Source organism: Pezoporus flaviventris, unplaced genomic scaffold (assembly GCF_033815535.1).
Source record: "Pezoporus flaviventris isolate CSIRO_AGI_PZ_B2104156 unplaced genomic scaffold, CSIRO_AGI_Pfla_v1 ptg000041l, whole genome shotgun sequence".
Classification (NCBI taxonomy): Eukaryota; Metazoa; Chordata; class Aves; order Psittaciformes; family Psittacidae; genus Pezoporus; species Pezoporus flaviventris.
In genome coordinates, this window is record NW_026892589.1 from 13,361,608 (window position 1) to 13,383,344 (window position 21,737).

The window sequence follows — 21,737 nt, forward strand, 5'->3', positions numbered from 1 at the left end:
CCTGACCAGGCGCACAGCATCTTCCAGTGGCCATCGGAGTTCCACACAGCGTGAACAGCACACACAGCATCGAGTTCCGACCGCGGACCTCATCCCTGGGCCAGGCGTCGCCATTAGGATAACACAGATGGGATCCTAAGGACACAAATGCTTCCTGAAACAAGACCTCATGTTCAAGTACTCCAAACTACCAAATGCTGATGAAGCTTTAATTTGAGTGTCAATTGGTTGTGAAGGGGAGGCTGGAGAATTGTGTTCGTGTGCACTTGAGACTCCAATGTCTGTACTGGTCTCACCCCTTTATTCTGAAGCTGGGAAATGAAGCTTGCATGGGAAGGCCAGGCAAAATACTCAGGCCTTGCATGTGCTCTTCAAGCATGAGGAGACTCACCCACATGTACCTCTGAAACAACATGATTCTGCATGAACTGGTGAGGCTGAATGTAATAGCACCTCAAGGAGCCTCTGCCCTTGCTCAGAGCAAACACCATTCGCTCTGTCACGGTATCACCATGTTTGCTGAAATGGCTGCTTTGGCCAGCAGATGAGGGGCAGGTTTTGATGCGTGGAGGACCCGTCTTCATTGCCAGCACTTGGCTGATACCCAACCCAAACAGAGACAGGAGCCACTGCAGGAGAAGGCAGGAAAGGGAAGCTCCGGGTCTCTTGGTCAACAACAGGTAAGGAGAACAACACTCAAAGAAGGAGCCCTCAGGGAAGACAAAAGGTGGGAGGAGGAGTAGACTAATGAGCATAAACCCCATGGACACTAAGGACAGGGGAAGGTGGAGATGCGAGGGGCACCCAACCTGTACCTTTAACAACATGGAAGATGGAATGAGACTAAACTTTGTCATTAATTTGCCAGGGAACAGGTGTAAAAACCACCAGGAATGTGCTTCAGGCCAATCTAGTGCTTTTCTTGTCTGCTTTAACACTGTTATTGAGTCGTATTACACAATAATAGCGTGTTGGTTTAAGGTGATTTTCCCAACATTTAGAATACTGTGGTTTTAAGGAACATCTTCCTCTTCATATTCTAAACTGAGAATACCAGAGGGAAATCTGCTGCTCTCTTGAAGTCAGCGGGAAGTTTGCTTGCATAAGGAGAACTGGTTAGGACATCATTTCACAGCTTGTACAAAGTTCTCCAGCATGTTAGAGCTCATCTTTTTCATTATTCTTCTTCAGGAAAGAAGCGAGGATATTGAGGCTTTTCTGCAGCTCCTCCTTTTTCCCATCACTCATTTTGTTCTTCTCTATCAGTTTGGTGATTCGGACCACTTCATTAGCAGCAAACTCTTCTCCCTGCTCCAGTATCTTGCTCATGATTTTCAAGTATTGCTCAGCTGACTTCTTCTCGCTTTCTTTTGCCTTTTCTAAGCTCTCCTGCCCCTTTTTGAGGAGGGACTGGCGCTCTGACTTCTCAGTGGTGCTCACAAACTTGCTGGCCAGCATGTCGTACTCCTTCAGGCAGCCTGGCATCCCTAGGTAGATGCCGTTACTCTTCAGCCAGCGCTGAATAGCTCCAGCCTTGATTTGGCCACTGTAAGGTAAGGGATTGTCAAAGTCACCATCCTGGAACAAGTGAAAAATAGGGAACTTCTCCTTATCCAGCTTGTACTTTTCTCCCAGCTCAGTGTTCAGTTTATCACCATAATCTGTCATGGGAAAATGAAACACAGAAAAGCAGAGTGTGTTAAAAGGAAAAGTTAAATCAGGATTCTCTTCTACACAGATAAATATTTGTCTCCAGGTTCAACATGTCCTAATGACCTTTTTGCTAAGAAATGCCACACACTGAAACAAAATCACTTCTGCAAGGCAAACCATCAATAGGTTTTCCAAATACAAGATTCTAATGGTGCTTTGCTGTGACTTTGATATCATAAGACACTGGCAGGACCTCTGTGTACAAACACCATCCTTCTTATAGGAATTAATAGTCATTTTTCAACTTGTATTGCTCTATCCATTGATATTATTTGATTTTACAGTTAAACAGACTTTTTGCCTGATCTGTGTGCAGAGAGCATACACTTACACATTTTAGTTCTGACAGCATGCCAAGTTACAAGATGTTTGCTCATCTTACTTAAATTACATTTATTTTTGAGGACAGAAAACGTAACTTAAGAAATTTCAACTATGTTACTTAGCTAAATACATGTGTGTTGAGAAATGTCAGTGGGTGTGGGTGAAACCTCCAGTCTGACAGTTCCTATGAGCTTAAATTCTGCATTCTCCCTACAAAGCAAGAGTGAGAAAGGTGATAGTGATCCAATCCTCACTCTTTTTCTCTTAAAGCCAACTGCAAGAACTGAAGTTACACTAGTCACAGTGCACTAAGGACTTTCTTTGCTTCACCAGCAATAGAGGGATGAATTAACCAGATTACATATGCTTTGCTTGACCAGGCCTGTGGCTAAAGCATGATTCTTGCAAAGTCTCTTCCCTGGAAATAGACAGAAAGGTTTCTCTCAGCAAAGACAGAAAAACACAAAGGCAGGAAGTGCTAGGCATGAGGAGGAGGGCATCCAGTTTAGCGGCGTGGGCTGACTTGCTCCATTAAGCAGCCGGAAGGAGATCAGCAGCACACCCACACTAGTGGCAGGAGGCAGAGCTCAGCCACCAGGCAGAGCAGGGACCAGGCCTCTTGTTTCACACTGTCAGGATTACCTCGGAGCCTCTTTCCACCAGAAATCACAGTGTTCTTTCCCCCACACCAACCCACACTGCGCTAAACAGCCCAGAGTTCCTCACCTGATATTCCCACTTCAGCCACCAGAAGATCCCCACTGGAGCCTGAGCTCTCTGCCAGCTTTTTAAACTCATCCTGTTTCTCGCCATAAGGATATTGAGTGTCGAACTTCACAAGGACAAACTTATGCTTTGGAATTACCTAAAGAAAAGCAAAGCACAAAACTTTAGCATTTGGGGTTTGAGCAATCCACAAGACATATAAAGCTGCTGTCACTTGTCCTCCTGTGCAGCGAGGAGCTGCAGAGGAAGAATGGAAATTTGCTAATTATGGCTTTTCAAAACTGACTCACTGCAGTGTGGAGGAAAGACTGAGCTTCGGCTCTATGTGCTCTTACACCAGATGACATAGATGGTGCGTGGTAGGTTTGGGGGATCTGATAAGGCCTTTAATCACACATGATTTCCTTACTGTAAAGCTGATTAGCACCTTGAAGGGAAGTCAGCTCAACAGTTTCCAGGGGGACATTAAGAGGAGAGAGGCTGAACCCAAAGGCATTCTGAGGTGTCCCAGTATGAGAGCTGCAGCTCTTGGGGGGCACAGTGAGGGAATGGAGGTGCTGCTGGTGCTGATCTGGTTCCATCAATAGAGAATTCCTCTTTTAATTCATTCCTCTTCACTCATCCTGTTGCTTTTGAATTTTGCTCTGCCCAGATGATGTCCTTTCAAATGAGCTCAGAAGTGGAATCTGTGCCTGCTTTGGGATGTTTTTTGTCCTGCCTTGCAAAATCTTTTGTCTAACAAACAGGGTCCGATTGCAACACTGTCCCCACCTACAAAGTGTGCTACGAGCACTGCTCAGGCATAGGCAGAGCAGCTGACTGCAACAGTGAACAGGATCCTTCAGTCCTGGGCCTGCTGCTCACTATATTTGCCATCCTGGTAAGGGGTGAATGTGGCAAGTATCACACTTTGATATTTCTGCTGGTCTCTGCAGGTCCCTCTTGCAGTGTTCTGCCAATCACTTCAAATTGTTGCAGAAAAGCTGGAAGCTCCTAAAGGTTCACGAATTGTATCATAGAATGGTTTGGGTTGGAAGGGACCTTAAAGCTCATCTTCCTGCACAGGGATCAACTTCTTCCTGATGTCTAATCTTAATCTCCCTTGTCAGATTAAAGCCATTCCCCCTTGTCATTCTCAACCTGTCTCCAGAGCAGAGCGCTCCAGCCTCTAGACTCACTCGCATGTGACACGAAACACTTGCCCATGCCCGAGCAGCCAGGCCGGCCGCACGCAGCCTCTTCATCTCTCCCGGTGCAGCACATGCTGCAACGCCACCACACCAGGATTCCTGGTCTCAGGTGTCTGCCTCATGCTGGGCCTGCGACACCGTAGATCAAAATCCCGCCGTGCTCCGGCAAGACCCCTTCATTTCAGTGCACAAAAACCTGCGAGGCTCCAGTGTGGCAGCAGCCTGTTGCTTTGTTTCACGAACAGGAGTAAAACCGGCCCGGGCAAAGAGTGCTCACGGCCCGGGCACGGTCCTGCCCCGGCTCCACCAGAGCAGGACCGGCGGGCGGCGGCTGTCCGCTCGCAGGCAGGGCGCGGGGGGCCCCGCACCGGCGCTGGGCCGCGGAGCCGCCGGCCGGGCCGGTTCCGCTCGCCCCGGGCCGCAGCGCTGCCCAGCTCCACTTGGACCGCACTGATTGGCTGTCCGCCGCGGCTACCGCTCCCCTATTGGCTGTGGCGCGGCGCGCCCGCCGCCCCGGCCATTCCGCGGGCCCCGCGCCGGTAGCGGCACCAACGGGGAAGGGGGGGGGGGCGGCTCCGGGGCCCGCTCCGCGCCCCGGCCCGCTCCCGGCCGGCGGGGCTGGCCCCCCTGCTGCTTTGAACCAGGGGTGCACATGGCCTCTGCGCCCCGGGGCCGGCCTCCTAGCCGTCCTCCCCCTCCCCTCCCCAGCGCTCCGGCAGACCCTGCAGCGCCCGCCGGGCGGGCCCGTACCTTGTAGAAGGTGATGGAGTCGAGAGGCACGGAGCCCTTGGTGTGCAGCGCGCTGCCGCCGGGCAGCGCCAGGCCGAGCAGGCAGAGGAGCAGGGAGCCGGCGGCGGCCGCCGCAGCCATGGCGGAGAGCGGAGGGAGCGGGGCTGCTGGGGACACGTGACCGCGCTGAGCCCGGCGCCGCCGGGGGCTTGCCCCGCCCCGCGGCCGACCGGGGCAACCGGGTACGCGGGTATCGGGCGGCTTCCAGCTGCAAAACAGGAGCGATGGAGGCAGGAGCGGGGGTAGAAGGGAGGAGCTGGCTCTGCAGGAGCCTGCAGCGCTTGGGGCCATACAGGAAGAGGGGAGAGCAGCGCGGGTGTCTGTATTGATTCACGGCAGCAGGGCACCCGCTGCATGGCATGGCCGCAGCCCTCTCAAGCCCATGTTATCGTTCTAGTAGAGATTTCTGTTGCACCGCCCCCCTTACCTTCCTTACAACTCAAAGCTAGGCTGAAGTGCAAGCAAGCACTGCCCAAAACCGGAGGAGCACATCAACATGATCACCTGTCAAAGGACACACCGGAGCTCCAGCCTCTGCAAACATCATTCTGCAGCCAGTCCGCAGGTAAAAAGCAACGGGCGTATTTCCCCTTTCTCTCCTCCCTCGCTGTAGGCAACTTGATTTTTTGCTTGCCCAGCCCGGGATTATCTAGCTTCAGCACAAAGCCACAAAACACAAGTGAGCACGTCAGTAACTGCCAGACCATGCAGACAGGAAAATGAAAGAGGCATCAATACTGATTTGTAACGAAACTGACTTTTATATAAATTATAAACCCATCCAGTTTAAAGCAGATCAGTTGCAGTTGTGTCACTTAAGTCCGTAGAAGGCTGAGGCAAACATATCTCCTACACTCATAAATTAACAATGAATAATCCAGGAAGAGAAAGGTCAGGTAAGGCTGCAGATACAACAAGAAGAAAAAAAACCCCTCTAAGGTTACTAGCAGTTAAAGTCACGATTATCAATGATTGCAAAATATAAATGCAATTTTTGAACAGTTAAAAAGTACAAAAATGATGGGCAACACAAACAGGCATTGTAGGGTTTGTCCCGTGTGTAGACAAAGCAGAACAGGAGACTTCTGACCTTTATCTACATCACACACCGATTTTAAGCAGTTGAGGAAATCAGTAAAAGGATCGTAGCTCATGATCCCAGTAGTATAAAAGCAGTATTTTTCAGTCTGTAAACAGTAGTCTTGGTAGCTTCTTCTAGGTATGGTTTCAATTTATCACCTCCCCCCCCAAAAGAATAAAACCAGAAACACGCAAAAACAAGTCCCAAGAGTGGAAAAGGGGGAGCAGCAGCAATGGGTTACAGCTTCAATTTCTTATCCTGTCCCTGTGGGACATATTCTGGAGGGGAAATGCTCTTCTGTAAGAAATATATAATATATTTAACTGTACACAATACATAGGGGGAGAGAAAGTCTCCCACAACCAAGCCCCAGTCAGTCAGTATGGAGTCATTATTGTACACCATTTCCTCCTATGGAGAAACTACAGCTTGTAAAGAGATGGCATCTGGGTTTATAAAACACCACGTAATCAAAAACCTATTTTTTTGACAAGCTGATTGTTTGCCAGTATCTGGAACAGGGAACAGGGCAGTAGCCAACACTGTGACAGTGAGTACTGCCCCTGAGCTGGCACAGGGCTGGCTGATCTGTGCCACAGGAAGCAAGAGCCAGCCATGGATCCATCTCCACTCAGCCTCTGCTTCAGATGACACACGTCCCCCCTGTTCTAGCAGTTTCAATTCTGCTTTTAAGGGAGCTGATGCAGAAACCCTTTTTGAAAAGCAAGTTCTGCTTTCAGGCACATGGCAGGGTTTTAAAAGCCTGTTTATATTAACCTTACACTCGACTTATTTTCACCCTTGCTTACTGACACAACTGGTCGAGTTCAACCTGTTGTAGCAGCAGTGGAAAGAAACTCCAGCATGACCCAGGCCTCTGGATGAGAGCGCTGCATCCACTTTGCATTCAATGCTGGTATTTGAAGCACTGCCATGGGAGAGGGACGGAAGGGGGCACCATCAGTCTCCTGGAAGGAGAAGGGGCAGAGGATGGATTTCTGGCTCAGTGCTTCTCTCTGAACTGCATCAGCTCAGGAACAGGACTGTTTTCACTTACCCTACACATTTGAAAGCATCAACTTCAGTAATCAATCTTGCTTTAATTTAAGAAGCATACTCTTCTTTCTTTCAAAAAAGGTATTTCTATACAACATGTAAGAGTTCCCTTGGTTCTTTTTCTCTTTTTCTTTTTTCCTTCTTCCCAAGGAAAAGTATTACTATAAAACAGACTTAATACATTTTGGTATTCCTCCAGCCCAGAGCACTTACCAGACATTGCAGTTAAACCATCCGGACATCTACTACAATTCTAACAGCCTGCAGACATTCTTCTTTCCCTTTCAGGATGGGGAAAAGCAAAACTAAACCCAGCAAGAGCAGCTCTGTCAAATTAGTATTTTTTTCTTTTTTTTTTATACAGGGGATTTATTTAAAAAAATACTCTCCTCAACATTCTAACATCACTAATAAAACAGAGAGAGATGACAAAGGCAGGATTGTCAGCTCTTAAAACTTTAAATATAGACCTCAGATACTAGCTGCTTTAAAACAGAAATGAGGAATCTGTAAAGTCTGACCTGCCCCTGTATTGCAGGTTCACATAATCTCCTTTTTGCCTACAATTTAGGCTGCATTACTCCTTTAAAACGAAGAAAACCCCTGGCAGAAATGCAGATGCAGTGGGAGCAGATGATGCGACTGCACTTTCTAACAGAACACCTAATGAGCAAGTACTCAAATCATCAAAGATCAACTGCAAAAAGCAAGCAAACAGTTACAGAAAGTATTCTCAGCCTCATACCACAGCGGAAGCAAAAGTTACCTCTGCCAACTTAAACCCAATTCAGTTGCTATTAAAATATTGACGTCTTAAAGTTTCAGTAATCTAAATACACTTTGTAAAAGTCATGATGATTGCCTTGACATTGAACCGACATGGAACCAGGCCACAGCGTCAGACTTCACTGCAGCCATTATATACAAGGTCTCTGGTTTTGTCTTGGTTGCTGAAACACCAATTCACATCTCTCTCTCAAGCTTAGTGGCCAGGTTCGCTCCTCAGCAGGTTTGCAGTTACTCCAAACATGGAAACAACCCACGTACACACCACCACTGCCACCTCTCCCCTCCAGCAGCTCTCTCCTTAGAGGAACCTGCCTGCCACCAGGCCCGGCTCACTCCCACCCTTGCTGGCTGGCTGTACACTGAGAGTGTTCCTCCAGCACAGCCTCACCTCCCCTGTGGGATCACCACACTGAATTCATCCAGTAGGACCCAGTGGCTTGAGGACACAATTGCTCCAAAACAGGCTCATTTCACTGGAGGTGGCCGAATGCATCTACAAATTCTGCATTTCTAAGGCAAAGACCATACAAAAATTATAAACACTGTATGGTGATGAAAATACAACTCCTTTGAGATATATGCTTTACACTGGATTTCTATTGCTGCTTCTAAAGACCATCTCCAGTTGTTTCTAGAGATTGGAAGGGAAGAAAGTGAATTTTCTCCTGTTGCAATATGCTTATGAACATGTATAAAAAGTGGTCAAACCCCCATAAGGGTCCCTGCTTCTCATTTATGTACAATAATTTAAATCACCTCAATACATCTGTAATACCTAAAAAAAATTGATTTATGATTTGAAGTCCTTCATGCATTATGAGGAAGTTCTGGATTAAAGTGATGGTATATTGGATGTTGCTTCTGTCTGGGACTCTGGTGTCACCCCCCTGTGGAGTCTGTCAAGGATGCAGTTCTCAAATCTTTAGTTTTTTAATGGTATCGAGTCTCTTTTTCAGCAGCTCTCCAATTTCCTGAACTGAGTGATGGTAACTGCTCTGCACTTTCCCTTGCACAGTCTTTGTAAACTTTTTTTCTTCCTGCAAAAGGCAAAAGAGAAATTGTTCACCCCACAGCAACTGCTTAAATCCTCCCTTTACCTTTCCCCCACCATCTCAAGTGCTAATAAATTCATGAAGCCCACAGTGTAAGTTTACAAAGGGAATGTCGTCGGCACAGAATAAGCAGCACCAGCTCAGCAGTAGTAACTCCTGAAAATACTGGTGCTGCCCAGACAGGGGTGGTAACACATTAACATTTCTTCCTAACTGCTGAAAACATCCTTGTGCAAAATATTTGTGGCTGACACACAGAGAGGCTGAGGCTAAAACCCTGAGGCTAAAGCATGTAACAGCCATAAGCACTGCTCCATCAAGGGGTGACCTGATACCAGGATGTCTTCTGCAGACACAGATAATGCCTGGGAGCCACCACCCAATTAAACCAACCCCATGTCAGAAAACCTAACACCAGTGGCAGGGTTCAACTGGCCCATCACCAGCATCACCACAATTTAATCCTAATATCTGAATCCGAGGACTTCTTCAAAAGCATGTTTTAGCTCTAAACACACAGAGCTTCAAACCCAGCTTCAAATCTGAGCAGAGCTACAGACACTGTGTTCATCAGGATTTACTGTCACAATGTCAAACACCAGGACAAATGTTCTGAGCAAACACAGGAGAAGCTGCAGACTCCCCCAGATGCTTCTGCTCAAATCCACGTGCTAAGTCATTTCTTCCACATCTGCCTCGTGCAGTAGCGTGGTGCCAATCAAAGGGAAGAAGAGGAATTTGCTGAGTCAGTGAGGAACCAGGGAAATTAGAGATACGTGATTAAAGTGTGTTATCTTTAAAGTGAATCTTGACTTTAAAGTGAAGATTCTTTGATGGTATTAAGAAAACATACCACATAGTTTTTATTCATATTTGCATTAAATACAGGAAGGCATTTCTCTGCTTTCTATCAGTTTTTGCAGTTTCTTTTATATATGTGTGTGTGTATATATAAATATATATATATCTGAGATACTTCTACATCAGCCTCATACAGCAATAAGGGACATTTTAAATCCTGTGCTATGAAATAAACAGGCCAATTCAAGTGAAAAAGATACCAGCTGGCTAACGCAGGTTCTGTGGGCAGATGTGCAGCTCTGAAACAGATGGGTGTAGCATTTAAATCCTTCCCAATTCAAAGCCTCCAGATCTCCCTTCTAGACAAACCCAAACACCAGTGCCCTGCACGCTGAATTTCCCATTTGAGGTAAATATCCCGGAGACCTGGTTTTGTGTTCTCCCACCCCACAAACCAACGCTGGCAAGGACACAATTCCCCTCTCAAACATTTCACCTGGAATCTGCAATCCTGCTTTGAGAAGGAACAATGACTCCTCACTCCCCCATGTATCAGATGATGCCCATTCCACCACTGTGCTACGTTGCACCTTGTATCTCCACCCGCCCTTCCAGAGCACCATCAACAAAACCCCAATTCTATGCTTTCCATCACTTTGAGGCTTTTTAGCTGGACTCTGTCACTATTTCAAAGATATTTTTAGCGTCTCACCCACTGTTTTAAACAAATACATTCCTAGTAAACATCAAACTGTTAGAAAGTATCATTAAGAGTTAAACTTTGCGATAGGCAAGTTATCTGACTGCCATGGCTTAAAAATTCCCAGGCTTCCTCATTAAGCCCGTGTTTCACATGTCTAAATGCAGCATGAGGTTTGTCATATGTAGCACCTATCACTCCTGCCTTTGGTTTTCCCTATATAGCTAAGGGCAGGGGAGGAGCTGCCACTTGTTCTTCCATAAAGATCAAGAAACTGTTTCCAGGGAAGTGACTAATCAGCAGTAGGTGAATCTCAAATGCTTCCGGAAATGTTATTTGCATCCATTCTGCTAAAACACAGATAACAGAATAACTCATATCCCAGAGAACAAAATAATGTTAAAGTTTTAAGTTTTTCTTCACTATTATACCACACAAAATGAAAGGATTTTAGAATCCCTGTGTTTGGACCTCGTTTTCTGAGATCATTCTGTACAGTGAGCTGGAGCTGATCAGATGGGACAAAGTCACTGTGTCACCATGAAAACAAATCCTAACTCGGCACTCTAAACCTCAGCTTTCCAGCAGTCCATCCCTAACCTCTGGTTAAGAGCAATTAATTCAATCATAAGTTTTTTTATTATTTTTCCTCTCTTTTCTTCCTTCCAGTAAATAATTTTTGTGAAAAACAGCTTTCAACAAAGCCACCCTGTAAGTGTGTACATATAGGTCATTATCAGTCACACACAAACACCACCACAAGCTCTTACCTGTAAAAGCAGAGTGTCCTTGAGGGACAGCTCTTCAAGTTTTAGTGCAGCCAGAATGATTTCAAGCCCTTTGATGTGATCTATAACATTGGAAGTTAACGTCTGTAGCTCAGTAACGTAATCCAGGAAATGTGTAAATACAGGTGGCTATAAAAACAAATACACATCTTTAGTTTATAAACATGTATTAATGCCCATTCCAATGATGATTCTATATGACAACTTTATCATTCTACTCCTTCCCCCAGTGCTAAGCTATAACCCACCTACCCAGACAAGTTTACTACACTGCATTCAAGGCAGGAAGGCCTCTGATGCTCTAAACTCTGCTTCCTATTAAAAAGCATCTCTGACATCAGAGACGTGGCACATCACCATTTAAAAGAGAAAAGGAGTTACAGAAATGAGTAATTTCTCTCAGCAGCCTCCACAAGGCAAAGTTTATGGAAAACACTTTATTAACATGTTATCTGTCCTGATTTTTCTTTCAGTATAGCTATGCCATTGGATTGGGGTGGGGGAGAACAGAAAGGAAGACGGTCTCTACCATGGCTAAACTGCTTTCTTTTTTTTTCTTCTTCTTTTTCTGCAGGTTGGATTTAAAAGGTCGGAGGACACTGTCACAGTAACTCGATACCCACAGGGTGATGGAGATCGTCTGGAAGAAAGGTACAAATGTTACACGCTGCATTTATAACCTTGTTTCAATGTTCCTACTGGTAGGACATGCAATAAAACCCTCTGCTTTCATGAGTGACTGAGATCAAAGAAATTTCACTGTGTTTTAGTCCCAACATTTCTCCCCTAAAGCATTCCAAAGAAAAAAATACCTCAACAAAGAAGACCAGGTTTTCTAACAGGCTTGGGTGAGTTTTCAAGGTGCCATCTCTGACTTCAATCAAATCACCTTTACATTTATTGAACAAGTCTGAAGAGGAAAAAAAAGCAATATTAAGAACACACAGACCAACCTGAGTGCGTTTTCTGCACAAAAAGTATCTCAGTGTAGTGTGCAAAGCTGTTAGAGGACTGATAAATTCAGCCAAAGCCTCTCAGGAAGGTCCAGCTCTCAAGTTTTCTCTGAATTATATTTCATTACAAACAGTATCTCCACACCATTTATTAGCACACCTGGATCAAGTACCAGGGGGACATCAGCTGTTAAGCCTAGGTTGCAGGGCAAGCGAAATGATAGGACATATTCTGTGGCATGCAACAGCTTGGTGACCAGTCAAGCCAAGGGGATTCTCAGCCTTGTTCTCAAGTATCATTCAAAGGGGTGTGCAGCTGCATCAACACACACACTCCATCATATAACTGCAGCACACTCAGCAGCACATCCTCAGAGCACAATGAAGCACTACCTTAGCTACCAGTGGTTATTCTCAAGTTACCATTTACCTGTCAGTCGTTCTACTAAAGACTTGAAACTATTCCCTATCCTCTCCTGGATTTCTGCTGAATCTTCTGGGAAAAGAAAAAGAAAAAGTTATAAGCTACAAGTCTGTATTTTCTGCTTCCAGAAAACCAGGAGGCATTTAAATATAGTGTTAGCAGTCAAAAGCAAATGCAACTGCTTTCACAGAGGATCCAGTATTACACCAACATGTATGTACTGTACAAAAATGAAGACTTGCATAAACATTAAATCAAGGCACCATCTCCCAGGCAACTTAGTGTCAGTCAAAAAATTAACAGTCTGGGTCCACATCATCCAGTGCCTGGCAGTGTTCAAACTAAACAGAGACACGTCTCGCTTGCTCCCTCCCACCATACACCATGACAATCTGGTTCAGCCCCTGCCCTTCAAACACTTACCTAAGCCATTGGTATCTAGTTCATAAATATCACTAACAAGATAAAACAAGCTAGTCTGGCACTGACAGCTGCCATTGCTGAAGAAGCCAGCCATTCGGGTAGGAGGAGGGCCAAGGACAGGATACTAGGCAAGAAGCAAAGAAAAAGATAAAGGTGTTGCAGCTTTTCCTTATCCAGAACACAGTGTTTTGTCTCTGGCACATCTCTCAGTCAGATTCATACACTACAAACTCAAGGTCACTTAAGTGCATTCTGCAGCCTGCTGGACGTTACAAGATGCATTCAGTTTCTCTGCTTGCATTCACGTTCACTTAATATTTGGGGATAGCTTTTTCCTTAACGGGTACCTGAATTTTTTGTTCTAGAAACTTCTTCCCTGAATCCACTGCCGCTTCCAGCTGCTGGAGCAGGGATCGGATTGTATCAATCTTGGATGAGACGCCGTTCTCTGCAGTCTTTTCAGAGTTCTTTGGTTGAATAGTGTGACTAAGAGTTGGGAGTCCGCTTACTAGCCTTAAAGTTAAAGACCGGATTCGCAACCACATGGTTTCTTCCTCCAGTGAGAGTTTCTTATGTTCTTCAGAAATGTTCCTAGAGAAAGGCACCAAATGTTTTCAGGCAAATGCTTCAACTGTGCAAAGCAGCTAGCTTCACTCAGGCACAAAAGCCTTCCCAAAGTTATTTAACATTGTATGAAGAGGAAAGAGTGGGCAGAAATTCAGAGAACTGTATTAATATGTCAAAAGGCAGCACTGCTGGAAATGATGAGTGATGCTTGGTAAGTGTGCAGGTAGACAGCCCAGGGAACATTCCAATACAGCAGCTCCCCTCAAAGGATTTTCTTTGCCATGTGTAAGGAAAAGGTATGACTCTAGAGCTGAGGGTGTTTCTACTCACCTGTCTTTTGGATCCCAGTTAAACAAGACTGTGAGATCTCTATTGTCACGCAGATCTTTCCAAGGAATGTCATCCTCCTCTGGGCTCAGGCTCATGGACTTTATACTTTCTTCTAAACTGGTTGATCTGCACGTAAGAACAAGTGACATGAGATCAAACATTGGATCACTGGAAACAGCTCACTAGCAGAGCACATTCTCTACACTGTTCAATTCTTCTGATGTCAGAAGTGTTACACATACATGGTACGAGCAAGGACACCAAAGGGGAGAGCAAAGTAGATGCAGAAAGAGGCAGCACACCCTTCGAGCTGCAAGTGCAACTCACCAAGTGATCTACTTAGGCACAAATCTCCCAGTTTTTCCAGGTTCAAGGTGCTGCACTTACATGTTTGCTTCAAGTAAGAGGTCCAAGAGCATCCTCTCTGTGCGAACTTGTGCGAAGTGAAGGGAAGAGTTCAGCCTGTTTCGAAACGCAATGAACTCCGGGATCTTCTCAAACGCACCGTACTTGTAGGCTTGAATGATATATTCTGAGGTCTGGAAGAGAACACACATTGTCCCTGTATTAGTGACTTGCATACATCCAGAACAACCAGAGTTCAACAAGGCCACTGCCAAGAAACTGCATTTCTGTGGTTGTCATTACCCCAGAGGCACAGAATCTGGCACTTCTGCTTGTCCAAGTCACCCCAGCAGTTTTGCTACTTTGAGAACACCCAAATACTCTACCAGGCAGGTGGTTTAACAACCAGACCAGCACTAAGGTACATCACATTGCTATCACCACTGAGACCGATAAATGCTTAGAGGGAAGAGATGATTTTGGAAGGCTTTTTTTAGCTCTCTCTCTCTCTGCATTATTCAGATGATTAAATCATTCTTTCATTGTGAGAAGTACTTCCAGGCAAAATAAATACACCCCAGATTTTCTAGCACTGACCTGGATGTGCATCACATGTTACCACAACATAGATTAAAAAGAACTACTCACACATTTGGTTTTTTGTTTCTCTTTTTTATTAAGATTTTTCAGTACAGCATCACAAGGTAACATCACGCAGTGTGTACGCATTACAATACAACCTAAACACCAAAGGAAACTGTCAGGGTCCATGGGACAGTTTGCTTCCCCTCTGATGAACTGCAGCAACACAAGGCACACAGCTAGTATTTCACATCAGCCCAGTGATGTGAAGCAGACAAGCACTAGGTTTTAATGGAACTTTCTCCCTGTAGAGACAGAGTGAACTATTCATGCTCCCAATCAAGACAGACAGCTGCATTTCTTACATCAGAATTACTCCACAACTGAGAAATTCTGGCAAGTATTTCCTTCTGAGCAAGACTATGAAATGCACTGAGAAGCACAAAAAAAGGCCTTTGCTCAACTCAACTTTATATAGTATTAATAGACCCAACCTATCCGGAAGGCTCTGAGACAGCAGAAGCTAGCACTCACAGATGAAAGCCACCTTTTTTCCTTCCCTCCAAAATCAGGAATGGCCTTTAGGTCTGCTCTATCTTCTTCTTTCCCCTAAGAAATTTGGTCATTTGCACTGTATGGAAAAAATATGCCAAATAGTCAGCAACGTACCCTGTGATAAACAGCCTTGCAGAGTTCATTGTCAGGCTGAGGGCTGCGCTATGGGTGCTAAGTCAACTGCATCCACGTGGTTTTTAAATCCCCATGGGACACGTTGGTGCTCTGTGTGCCTGCAGTATCTGGAGAAATTAAAGACGGACGGACACAAGAAAATTAGAGAGATTACTTGTGATTCTGCATAGTTAGAGGACTATCTCGAGAAAGAGAAAGTTGCCTTTTTAGTTTTGCTTAAATATAGCAATACTGCCTTCTCTCTCCTCCCTGTCCTTGGCATCCTCTCCCAGAGCAGAAATGCTGTCAGGACTGCACAGCATCCTAGATGCCTGTTACTCATGGGACCTACTCTTAAACAGGATTCACTTCAGGCTGCGAAGTTCAGCAAGTCAGAAGGAAAACTGATTTCTCCAAAGCAAACAGTCTGAATCAGGAGCTGTATTTTTATGCCAGAGCACTTGGTTTATACCCCACACTTCCTGTTGTAGGCAGAGTCCCACGCACAGTGTGCTGCAGGACACGTTCTCTATGCTGCAGCAGACATTTCAGCTACCTCCAGCATCAGCCTCAAGAGGAGCAGGCAGTATCTCAAATGATGTCAAAAGGTAACTTCTGAAGGACAGTCTTCCTTTAACATTGCAGTTAGATGCTATTATGAGACTCAAATGGGAAACTGGTATCAGGACCCTGAGTACAAAGGGGCAACCCCAGTAGAACCACAGCAGCACAGAAACTGGTAGCAGATTCTGACCTGGTGATACGTGGGACGTGTTTTATGGTAAAGAACCCCTTTTTCATCTCCACTCTTGTCATATCACCATCCTTGGTGAACAGTACCTTGAACTAAGCCCTCCACTTCCTGCAATTTGCACCTTACAGTGAGCTTAGAGGACACTCGGTATTTGCTAGTTAGTACAGGTTTTGATGCATTTCCCAATTAAAATGATCTTAAGGTGATACTGGAAGCGTCCAAATCACAAGAGATTTGGCTACCCTGGTCTTTTGGTTGCAACACTCTGTCTCCAAGATGAAACATGATGCGAGCCTATTCCAGTCACATCCTTATCTTGCAGCATGAAGTACATAATGCAGATTGCACCCCTTTGCAGTTTCAACCTTTAAAGCTGTAGTAGTGAGGCAGGTCAAACCCCTCAGGATTTCTAGAACACAAATTGAGTAGCAATTTCCTGGCAACAGCACTTGGAACGTGGCTGTCTTCATCTGTGTGCAGCTACTGGAAACAACCAGCTCTTCTCTGCTACAAGCACCATCATTATTCATGCCAAACAGAATACCCTTCTTCCAAGGTAACCACACCTGACATTACTTCAGCTTGCTTTCCAGGAAAAGATGATTTCTTGATGCTTTACAGCGTAGTGCTCCCAAGCAGACAAATCACATCCAGTAGTTTTTTTGGTTCCACTTCTTCCATATGGCACCCAGCAGTCATGCATTTCATTCTGGCAGTAGGTTCCAGATATGCTTTTCATTAATATTCACCAAATAACTTTTTAAAAAGGGGAGTAAAAAGAAAACCCAACAAATATAAAGCCACTACTACTGCAACAGACACGTAGGAGAAAGCTGCCTGGATCCAGGGCTTCACCATAGCACCCAGGAATCCAAAGACTCTCAGCAAGTAGAATGAGCACTTAAAACAATGAGCAAATGAGGAATGCAGACAAGAGCGAGTTCCCATTGTACAATCCACGTGCTCTTCCTGCTCACTATAGTAAAATTTGTCAGACACAGGTAACAGCATCTACCTTCCAGGCACAGACAAATGGCAGCTGGTATCTTGTACATAGGAATAATGTGGACTGCCAACACAGCAAGGGTACTTTTCCTGAGGGATTACTGTGTCAGCATCTTTGACATCTCTACTACTCAGTACAGACAAGTCCTGTGTTTCTATTTATTGCTGGGATAGTGGGACAGCAAGCTGTACGGCTGCAAAGCCTTAAGAGCAACTTTGCTTGTGGCTGACAGGCAGAGTTACAACTGGATTGCACCTTTAGGTCTTACAAAGTAAAGAAAAAGTCATTTTCTTCACCTACCTCTCAATAGCATTCAAACTGTAAAATATAAACATAGAGGATCTAGACCCACTTCTCAGAATGGAACTGCCTTGCAAGTTTTAGGGAGATTGTCTGACATGCATATACTTCCCTGCCACAATTCTGGACTATTTCTGTTCCTATCTGCTCAATTAATTTCCACCAAGCCTCAAAAATGTGTTGTTCTCCTACCTAGCCCATTTTTCATGGATTCCATGGGAATTCTGAAACAAAATCGATATTTTCCCTATGAATGGATCAGGATGTACAGGGTGTAGTTCCCAAATAAGATTACTGACAAGTCCAGTTACTAATCAGCAAGCTGAAGCAGGAGAGATGCCAGGGCTCAGTGTGCATTTTAGGAAGCACCCCATCTCTTTAGAGGAATTCAGCTACTCTCCACTATCTCTTCCATTCCAGTGCTAAGACTCTCATTCAAGACAACTTGCTTTTCATTCACATCACTTTTAGGGGTGAACTGAATAAAACAGGTAGTTCCCACTAGCTCAAGGCCAGGTTTTGCAGTTCAATCCTATCACTTCAAAATAACGCAGTTAGTCATGGGCTCTGCTCTGCCTTCAGTGAAGCTCAGACTTCCAGACTGTTTTCCCCCTCTGAAATCCTCCCACCTTGTTCCTCCTGCTTCCCCTGCCTTTTAAAAGGGATGTGCATTCCCCACTATCCCTGTGTGCCCAAGACGGCCATCACCAGAACATGCAGCTTCAGTGACTGAAACATAAAGGATTCATACGTATGCCACAACCACCTTCACCCACTATCCCTGGCTGCTGTATGCCTTTTCAAAGAGCTGTAACACCAGGACTTATTTGCCACATGACATTTCACTTCAATTATTGCATAAAATCACAATCCATTCATTTAAAAGTCATCAGATCTGTTTTTTTTTGTGAGGAGTATTAAAACCGGCTTTTAGAAATAGCAAGCTAAAGCGAAGCCCCATGTAACAGTAAGTTACAAATCCTTGTAACAAGAAACACAAGTTGAGGCAACCTTTACTACAAAGTTGCACATATATTATTCCTCTTTGTTATCTTGTTACCAACCACTACATTTCTGTAAGCCCTTACATGAGGCTTCTGTAAGGCATCTTGACACACTGCTCTGCTAAAGGACACAGGTTTCTTTCAACTTACATCTTTCTGGTTGGAGTGGAAAAACCTGAGTGCAAAATTGCAGGATTGGGATGCAGCAGCGTAGTGGCCCAGTGCCTCTGCATAGCGCGTCAGAAGGTAGCTGCAACACAACACAGCACAAGTCAAACACCAGCGCACACAGCCCTGGGGAAACCTGAACTTCAAACACAGCTCTGCAGAGCCCAGCTTTAATGCACAGTCTGGAGATGTAACAGAGATATTAACGCTCATGTTAAAATTCAGGCTTTGAAAACCAGTATGTGGGGGTTCAGAGTTCCTCCACCCGCCTTAAATGTGCAAGAGCTTGATGTAGATACCCACACCACACTAAGCAAGGCAAGGCCATTTCATGTGTTTGTTTTCACTAGCATCCCCAAGCTCTGCTGAGCAGTAACACAAGCCGGAACACCAAGCTATGACTGGCATTGAGACATAACATTTCACAAGCTTCTTTCATATACCCCCTAGTTAATACTCTGAAAACCCAAACCAGATTAGAACCACACAGGAAAGATCCTCCACAAGAAGGGGAGTGTATACAGTAGATGTATCTCTCAAAGTTCCAACACACTTTTACAGGACACTGTATGAAAATCTATGATGTGCTAACTTTGGGGAGCAAAGGAAACTGCAGATCTCAGGAGTGATCACTGGAGGGTCACCATCACCAATTATTCTCAGTATATACTACCCACCCGATGGTGTCGTGCTGTATGTGCTTCGCATCAAGGCTGGAATAGAGCTCTGCAACGGGTTCAAATGCACCAAGCCTGCAGTAGATTCGAATGAGCAGCAATTTAAACTGAGCATTAGAAGGACTATGAGATAACCCTTCTTCTAAAAGGGTCAGGCACTGCCACACAGCTGTCTCTTCACCTGGTGACAAAGACAAAACAGGAATGATGAGAGGCACTGAACAGAGCACAATTCACTTTGGCATTGAAGCTTCCTTACGTTACACTCCTCTCATAATGCATTTAAACATGCAGATGGCATTCATCAGCCACACTGCTGCCCTTGAACATAACACACTACAGCTGCTCTCAGAGGGAAAGGTGGAGGAATAACTTCACAGGGAATATCTAGCTCATATCTCTGCAGAGTACAGCCCTCACACATAAGCTCACTACATTAAGGGAACTTCTCTGATGAATCCTGGACTGTTCAGGATTTCTAGCCTATACATACAGAGCACTCCCAAGCATCATGCAAGATAGAAGCACAGAGCCAGGAACTCAACACTCCACTGGTAGCCTGCCAGGAACCTGACCATGGATTTACTCAGGTTAAAGACTAAATCTTCCTCAGGAAAGAAAAGCATAAATGAAAACTACATTGAAGGATGGGAATACAAACAGTGCCCATGGACAGCCACCACTGGAGACTGACTGTGGGACTGAGAGACTAACAGGCAAAGCAGACATGGAGTACAGGAGTACTCAACACAGGGCAACAGGTCCCAGCAGGAGGTCTAGAAGCAAGGGATCCAAAAGACAAAGTATGTCAGGGAGGGAAAGAAATGCTCTCAAAACACCTCCAATTCCAAAAAGGAGCTGTCAGCATAAGCTGTGCAGAGGCAGAGAAAACATTCCCTACATGGGAAACTCGGAACAAGCTTCTGAAGACAGCCAGCACTGAGCTACAGGAGTCAAGGCTCTGCCAGGGCTTATATGAATTAATCTGAATAACTAAATCCCTTTAGAGGTCAGTGAGATTCACATCAAACACCAACCTGATAGAGGGACTCCTGAAATACCTTGTATTGAGGAAAAAAACCACAAAACTACAGGCCTAAACAAGCCCTGCCAGGTACACATTGTCCACGGGGGGACAGCCTCCCTGTCAACAGCCATCCAGGGTGGGATTAAGCAAGTCACACTTTTAGGAACATACCTTCCAGCCACAGGTCAAGCAGCAGGTGAACTGCAAGCAGGCAGTAATAGTCTGAGAACTGCAATTCAGTTTTCAAACAAGACTTCCCTAAAAAGAAAGAAGAAAGTTACCCCTGAATTACTGACCGTGCTGTCAGGTGCTTCTCACACTGTCAGTGTTACCAAATGGCAGATAACCACAGTTTAACATAGAAAATCCAGAGCTGTCTTAAAAACTTAGACAACTCTACACACATAATGCATTTGCTCATCACATGAGTGGACTTTGGGCCACTTCACATGTTGACATCTGCTGGAAGAAGAAAAGACACTCCTGTAGCTGCAAGATTTACAATATCCTTGGGGGTGTATTTGTCCTGTGTACACCAATGGTTAAGGCTGGTTTTGCTTAAAGGCACAGGCAGCTTTGCATAGATACAAATGTACGCCCTGAACGACCCAGCAATGTCTCATCTTTAAGACACGTGACTAGAAAGTAAAACAATTAAAGGAAAAAGATAATTCAGGTTGTCCCAAGGGTAGAATCATACAGGAGAAAGCAAAGCATTATCAAGCAGCACAACCAGTGCCACCAGCATTTGTGCTGCTCCATCCCCATGAAAAAGCTCTGCAGTGAACTGCAACATCAGCTGCAAGCTTTTCCTCACCAAACTCCAGTCCATGGTGGTATCTCAACATCAACTCCTGCACCACAGCCAGCTTCTGCTTCTTCTCCATGGCGTGATAGATACCGAGCAACCTGGAGAGCTGCACCACACACAAGTGCTGCTGCAGGGCCTTGATGTCACTCGGCAGTGCAAGTTCACCCTCTGCTGCTGCTGATAGAGGGATTACTGCCAGCAACTGGCTGATGAACTGGAAGAGAAACACTGCTGGTGAGTCTGCAGGGCAGCTGGGCACCACTTCCTCCCTTAAATCAAGGTGGAACTGTCAGCATCAACCCTGCCATCACACTGAATTCATGGCTAAAGAGCTGGCTTCAATGCTTTTTATTTATATATAATTTGAAAGGTGCTGAGCACACAGTTCTGGTTGCATTCAGTAGCTTTTAGGGCATTTCATCAAACAGATGGAGGGGAAAAAATAAATCCCAGGCAACTATCCAATCCACTGACACACGAGGGAGTTCAAGCACCTGTTAACACTCTCGGTAATAACATATGCAATTAAAATAATGAGTTACTGAACGGCTTCCCAGCACACTTCCAGGGAATGGTGGGTTTCTATGAGCTGCTACATTTTCTCTCAGCTCTGAAGTTGTGTGCTGGCCCCAGTGAGGTCAGCTTTGATTCACGACTTCTGGTTTGAATTCACTTGTAGGAAAGCAGC

The 21,737-nt window shown here is 45.2% G+C and overlaps 2 protein-coding genes across 2 annotated transcripts in view; both read right to left on the reverse strand.

Annotated features, from left to right (window-relative positions):
* Positions 1 to 917: 917 nt before the first annotated feature.
* ERP29 (endoplasmic reticulum protein 29) lies at positions 918 to 4,901 on the reverse strand. Its single transcript, XM_061466457.1, has 3 exons — positions 4,704 to 4,901; positions 2,764 to 2,902; positions 918 to 1,661 (listed from the first exon to the last, which is right to left on the reverse strand). The coding sequence occupies exons 1-3, from the start codon at positions 4,821 to 4,823 to the stop codon at positions 1,159 to 1,161; spliced, it is 762 nt and encodes a 253-aa protein (XP_061322441.1). The 5' UTR covers positions 4,824 to 4,901; the 3' UTR covers positions 918 to 1,158.
* Positions 4,902 to 7,221: 2,320 nt separating this feature from the next.
* Positions 7,222 to 21,737, reverse strand: part of NAA25 (N-alpha-acetyltransferase 25, NatB auxiliary subunit) — a 28,039-nt gene continuing 13,523 nt past the window's right edge. Inside the window, exons 12-24 of the mRNA XM_061466423.1 lie at positions 21,056 to 21,263; positions 20,410 to 20,496; positions 19,212 to 19,392; positions 18,517 to 18,616; positions 14,094 to 14,245; positions 13,707 to 13,832; positions 13,157 to 13,400; positions 12,810 to 12,933; positions 12,393 to 12,458; positions 11,822 to 11,919; positions 11,539 to 11,649; positions 10,992 to 11,138; positions 7,222 to 8,705 (exon numbers count right to left, since the gene is read on the reverse strand). Of these exons, the coding sequence (XP_061322407.1) occupies positions 8,583 to 8,705; positions 10,992 to 11,138; positions 11,539 to 11,649; positions 11,822 to 11,919; positions 12,393 to 12,458; positions 12,810 to 12,933; positions 13,157 to 13,400; positions 13,707 to 13,832; positions 14,094 to 14,245; positions 18,517 to 18,616; positions 19,212 to 19,392; positions 20,410 to 20,496; positions 21,056 to 21,263 (1,767 nt within the window). The 3' untranslated portion in view covers positions 7,222 to 8,582. The remainder of the gene's footprint in view (positions 8,706 to 10,991; positions 11,139 to 11,538; positions 11,650 to 11,821; positions 11,920 to 12,392; positions 12,459 to 12,809; positions 12,934 to 13,156; positions 13,401 to 13,706; positions 13,833 to 14,093; positions 14,246 to 18,516; positions 18,617 to 19,211; positions 19,393 to 20,409; positions 20,497 to 21,055; positions 21,264 to 21,737) is intronic.